The sequence below is a fragment of the Ciconia boyciana genome, chromosome 11 (assembly GCF_034638445.1).
Source record: "Ciconia boyciana chromosome 11, ASM3463844v1, whole genome shotgun sequence".
Classification (NCBI taxonomy): Eukaryota; Metazoa; Chordata; class Aves; order Ciconiiformes; family Ciconiidae; genus Ciconia; species Ciconia boyciana.
The window spans coordinates 16,965,074-16,971,073 of record NC_132944.1 but is presented as its reverse complement, the minus strand read 5'-3'; the positions used below and the strand labels follow the sequence as shown (position 1 = coordinate 16,971,073).

General features: G+C 51.0%; 1 protein-coding gene across 1 annotated transcript in view; it reads left to right on the top strand.

The window, feature by feature from the left end:
- Positions 1 to 1,481: 1,481 nt before the first annotated feature.
- Positions 1,482 to 6,000, top strand: part of SYNPR (synaptoporin) — a gene marked incomplete at its 5' end in the record, with an annotated part of 109,035 nt that continues 104,516 nt past the window's right edge. Inside the window, one exon of the mRNA XM_072876422.1 lies at positions 1,482 to 1,508. Within this exon, the coding sequence (XP_072732523.1) occupies positions 1,482 to 1,508 (27 nt within the window). The remainder of the gene's footprint in view (positions 1,509 to 6,000) is intronic.

The window sequence follows — 6,000 nt, the reverse complement described above, 5'->3', positions numbered from 1 at the left end:
AATAGGGTGATGGGTTTGTGCCCTCAGCACTTTCCTGAGCCTTTGCTGGGGTAGCACCTGGCTCCGTCACAGAACCCTCATGGTGATGTTTTCATGCCCCAAGGAAGCGGCAATGCTGTCGGCAAGCAAGGGCAACACAAGCGTGCACGGACACAGGGAACTGCTGCTCCTGCCAGGCTGTGCCACCCAGGATCTATTACAATTATTAAGGCTACGTTGGGAAACGAGGCCAGCACGATGGCAATGCAAGACAGAAAACGCTGTTCTGCTGTCAAGGAAATGCTACAAAAGCCGGACTGCGCGCCTGGGGAGCGGGCTAGCAGAGCTGCAGCCCCGCGGCCGCGGGGGGCCGGGGGCGGCAGGCGAGTTTGCCGCGGGAGGGGAAAGAAGGACACGGTGCGACGTGGTGCCGTCCCCTGTCCCCGCTGCTTCCACTAAAATGTTGATAGTTTCTGGGGAGGCAGTTTATTGTCGTCTTTTTTTTAATTCTTTGCCCGACGTCTTCCTTTTCCTTCCTGCCCCGAAATAAAAATTACATATTTTTGAAGCAAATGTTAATAATAATTGTAAAAAGTGGCGGGGCGGCGGGGGAAGCGGCGCTCGGGCAGCGGGCGGAGGCCGGAGCGGTGCCGGGGCGCGGGGCGGCTCCGCGGGGCGGCGCGGGGGGCGCGGGGCCCCGCCCGGCTGCTCCGCCCGGCGTGCGCGGGGGCAGCGCCGCGCATCCCCGGCTGGCGGGCGGCTCCGCTCCGCTCCGCCCGGCTCCGCTCCGCCCGGCTCCGCGCCGCTCGGCTCCGCGGGGCTGCGGCGCCATGGAGGCGGTGGACCAGGTACGCGGAGCCCCGCGGGCGGGCGGGATGCGGGGGGAGCGCGGAGCGGGCGCGGCGCTGACTCCCTCTCTCTGCCCGCAGCTCGCCTCCGCGGGCACTTTCCGAGTGGTGAAGGAGCCGCTGGCCTTCCTCCGGGTGCTCGAGTGGGTGAGTCTCGGGGGGGGTTCGGCCGCGGGTGGGCTGGGGAGGGCGGGGGGGGCTGTCCCCAAAGTGCGCGCACCGCGCTGCGCCCCGCGGAACAGGTGGGAGCCGGGCTGGGACGGCGGTCAGGGGCTGGGGACAGGGGACACGGGGGTGGGGGCGAGGGGCTGAGCATGGGGACTCTCATCCTACAGCGATGTGGCCGGCGGGGCGGGCTGGGGGCTGGGTTTGTGAGTGCCCCCCCCATCCTTGTGCTGAATGTAAACGATTTGTTTTTTAAAAACGGGGGGGGGGGGAAATCCTCGTTATGCATTTAGCAAACTTGTTTCTGGGCCGAGCGGGGAAGGAGGCAGATAATTGGTTTGCGGAGCAATGTCACTGTTTGTTGCTCTGATGCTCATTCGTAGTGAAGTCTGCAGGTCAAATGACATTCATCGCCAGTAGGTCTGCGGGAGGAGAGAGCCTCTCTGAACGGAAAGTTCAGAACATGTCATGGAGGATTAATCACATTCCCCTAACGCCGACTGGCTGGGGAATTATGTAAGCCGCGTATTTTGGGGGGCGCGTTCCCGTGCGGGTGGGTTTATCCACGTGTTCACACCCGCTGCGTGCAGCCCGGCCGCGGGCTGTTTGCAAGGGGGTGTTTTGGCGTGCTGGGGGCAGCTGCTCACCCCGGACCCGGTCCCTGCCCGCAGTTAGCAGCTCCTCTTCCCCGCTGGGTGCCCCAAAGCACCAGGTCCCGCTTTGGGGCAATGGGTGATGGGGACATGGTGGTGCCATGGGCGTGGGACAAGGTTGGCCCCGCAGCGGGGTGACCTGCATGCAGAGGATGGACAAGGTCCCTTGTGTTCCTCGCCCAGAGCTCCCGCAAACCCATCCGGCACTGCTGCTCTTACCTCAAGGAGAAGTCGGGACACCCAGGGGCTGAGCTCCGGACACCGGTCTGGGGGTGATTCAACCATTCTGCAGCGCTCGCCGTGAAGCAGAAGAACGGGGAGCAAAGCTACTTCTATGGCAAATAGCTGCTGGGAGCGTAGTCTTTTGACTATCCGCCCGGTGGAGCTATGTCTGATGGTGGCTGGGAAGCGAGCTCCTCTGGGAAGGGCTCTGGGCTGGGGGGCGCAGGCTGTGGCCTTCGAGGAAATTGTTCACCCCGGTGTGTTGGCATCCTCGGGACAGTGAGTGGGAACCCTTTTCTCTTGGCAGTTTCCTAGGTCTGTAACTTCTTCCAACAGCCGAATATAAAAGCTGCCTTTGTCATGGTTGAAAGCCACACGTAGAACTCTTCTGGCTGCTCTGGCTGCACGTTGCCTGTTTGTACATAGATAAATGCACATGTGGCTGTGTGTAAACAGGGCTCTTCGGACGTGGTTGAGGTGTATCAGTCCTTGGCAATAAGGGAATGCGGGAGAAGGATGCAGAGTGTGTCAACATTTAAGGTGCTCTGAGAAATTACTTTTTCTCTTTTTGAAATGTATGTGTGAGTAGAATTAAGCACATTTTAGCATATGATACTTCAGAGAGTGGAAGACTTGTTTTTTTTTTTAATATATACTTGAAAGGCTTTTTGGATTACCCAAATTCCAGCTCTATTCACTTCATCTTGTTGCTCCCATCTTCCTTCTCTCACCACACCTACCAACTGCTCTCCACCTCTCTCTACCACCTCTGGTCTCAATTAAGTGTCCGTCTCTCCCTCAGACTCCTTTTTTCAGCCTAATTATAATTCTAAAGTTTAAAAACCACCAAATGCTCCAGCAAATTCTGCGTCTGCTTCCACATTCCCTGGCAGCCTCTCAGCCCTTGGTGCACTTGATCAGAACAGGCAAATTACACCGCTAATTGCTGGATTTACAGCTGTTTCATTTCAGGTGTTAAATGATGTGTGAGTGGGGCTTTTTATGCAAAAAGTGCTGGTGACAGTGGAATTTATTAAACCTGCTCTTGTTAACACTGATGAGTTTTTCAGAGCTTTACAGTGATCACCTGTCAGAGGGTGTGACCGGTGTCCTGCGAGTGACGTGGCAGCTGAATCATAACACCCAGTTTTACAGAGTTTTAGGAACTGGGAAAGCAAGTGCAAGTAATTTTAATGTTGCCTTCTTTTGGCTTATTTGTCATCTAAAAGGGAGGTGTTAACTTCTGCTTTTGGAAAACTTAGGCTTTTTTAATGCATATTTCCCAGAAAGCCAAGGTTTGGATTTCTAGTGTGGAAAGCAAGCAGGTAGGACACAGAGGTGGGGAAAGCCCTTTCTGCAATGTAAGAAGGGGAAAACTGGTGTTTCTGCCCTGTTGTTTGTGTACTATAGCCCATATGCTACTCATGGCACCTCTTAACACCTCCCACTTGAGTCCTAGATTGCATCTGCAGAGAAATAAAGTTCATAGCCGAGCTGGTGACGCAGCAATTCTGGGCGTTGGGTGGCTCTCGTGCTTGGGGGGAGGCTTTGTGGTGTTGCACCACAGATGGCAGAGGTGGGGGGTTCCTCAGAAGGGCTGGTAGGGTGGAGGTGGTGTAGACCGAAAATGTCCTCAGGCAGTCCAGCCTTGAATTTGCACTCTCACCTTTTGGGCGGTTTGGGCAGGCCCACGGTGGCTCAGGGGTCAGCACATCTTTATTAATAAACCTCTTGTACAACGGTGCTGCTGGAATTTGTGTATTGATGAGTGCAAACATTTGCAAGTCTGGAGACGGGTAGGGTGGCTGTAGGTTTCTCAAGTGTGAAACTGTAACTGTTGCAGAAACAATCTATAGGTGTGCAAAGTCCAGTTTACCTGTAGTCTGGCTCAGACATGGACCTCTGCCTAGAGGAGCAGGGACTTTATCTGATCTTCTTCAAACTTCTACTTTATCACCTAAGACCCAGAGAGAAGATGCTGAGATAAGACTGATTCTTCTGAATATTCACAGCACTGTAATATGTTTTCATTTGTATTTCTCATGTACTTTGTAATCTTATTTTCAGCCAAGAAATTGCATTTAGAAGCCATTAAGAGACAGTATTGGCTGAGGCCCAGGAAAGGTTGAGAGAGAGGGAAGAAAAAAAGTGACTTTTAGCAATTAAGCAAGAGTTGCAGTTTTTGAACTCTACCTTGGTAATAGATTGTGTACTTACAGTATGTGGATCACAAATCTGGGCTTGGAAAACTGCACACAGCTGTACAAGATAGGCCCTGGGTGTTTCCAGCTTTGATTCAACTCTTGCTTCATGGCATGTGCTGGGGGCAGGGAAAAGCTGTTTAAAAGCCGTATTTGTTCTTGCTCCTCTTTGTTCCCTTGGCTGTTACTCCACAGATCTTTGCATGAGAAGAGGGTGTCCTTCTGAAGCTTGTTTCTCATGATAATCTACTGTGGCACTACAACCAGTTGCAATGTCACAAACACTATTACAACTTCACTTGAGAAATGACTGTCCTATACCTGCACCTGACAATAATGAATAAGGAAAGATGAAAGAGAAGAAATATGTTCATTCGTCTCCCTGGATTCATTTCAGTCCTGTGGATCTCTGGATGTGTTTAGACTGCTTTTATTGGGGTCTGCAAAAAGTAAGCAAGACAAGCAAGTTTGTCAGTCGTGGTCTGTTTGTTTTGCAGTCGTTGCCTCCCTGGAGCCCTACAAAAGCAAATGAAGTGAAAAGCAGGGCTCTGCATCACAGTGCGATGTGTATATGAATTACCTCATGTATAATCAGCTGGTTACCTGCAAAAATATTGTTGTAAAAACAGAAACTTTGTATCGCTAGGCTGAGGTCTTTAATTACTTTGCTGTTTCCTCACAGCGATTTGCCACAAACAACTTTCCTCCTGCAGACCAAAGCAACCTGACATTTGTCCAGTTTCCGTGTAAAATAACAGTAGGTGCAGTGCTTCCCTAACACCTTTCCCTGTAATCCTTGAGAAATAGCAGAGATGCAGAAACTCCACCGTTTTGCAAGCTGGGAGGCACCGATTGCCCTGCTGATTATCTGCAGGTTGTTGTTTTAAAATACCGTGCAACAGGCTCCCTGCTCTGCCAGTTTGCAGCCCTGTCTGGGCACAGCAGAGGGGGTATTTTGGGCACAAAGACTGGAGAAGTGGCTCTGTCTAAGCCAGTGCTGCTTGTGTCAGGGCAGATGTGAGTCATTTATGTTGCAGGACAAACCTTGTGGATACTGGGACTTTTCTTGATAGGACAACTTGGAAGTGGACATTAGGATGTTCAATGAACCCAAATATGTCTGAGGAGTTGTTTTCATTCTGGCCTTTGTGCAGAAAAAATACGTTCCAGGCCTTGCACGAGTGCAGATCATCACTGCTCATGAACACCTTCATGGGATGTGCCAGAGATTTCCAAAGCAGCTCAGGGCATTTGGACAACAAATCCCCATTCATCTCTGGTGGAAATTGCACAAAGGAATTGCAGGGCGGTTTCAAAACTCTGTGTGTACATGGACCAAGCTAACCTTGCTTTGCTTCCTTGCCTTCACAATGTGGTCATTTGATTTGTGAGCCAGGCAAAAGGCCAGGCTGTTGCCAGCCTGGCAAGAGTCAAGTTTGCTTTGATTGTATAGCTTCTGAAAGGGTTAGCAACCCTTGCCTTGCAAACAGATGTGTGTTTGGAAGGCAAAGGGAATCCAAATCTTGAAAGACTGATAATAAGTCTTGTCTTTTGTCCTAATGCTGATTGCTCATCTGACCATGGAGTGCTTTTGTTGGATTATATTTGCATGCATACGAATGGACATAAGTAGCTCCATGCTTTCAAGTGTGTCCTAGAAAAGCCTAGATATCTTGAGATGATGGAAATAATTGAAAAAAAATTAAGAAGGTAATGCTTGCATGAGGCATGTGTGATTTAGTAGTTTGCTCTGTTTAGTGTATTATGGGCCTGAGATATTTTATAGTTGCTTGAGACTCTTAATCATGTTTGCTTGTGCTTGTTTGGTTTTTGCTTAACCAGAAGGCTGCTGTCTACTCTGGCATGGGCAGAGACTTTAGATGATGGAGCAGGGTAACCTTGCTGAAGCTTAATGCTCCTCATGGATGCAGG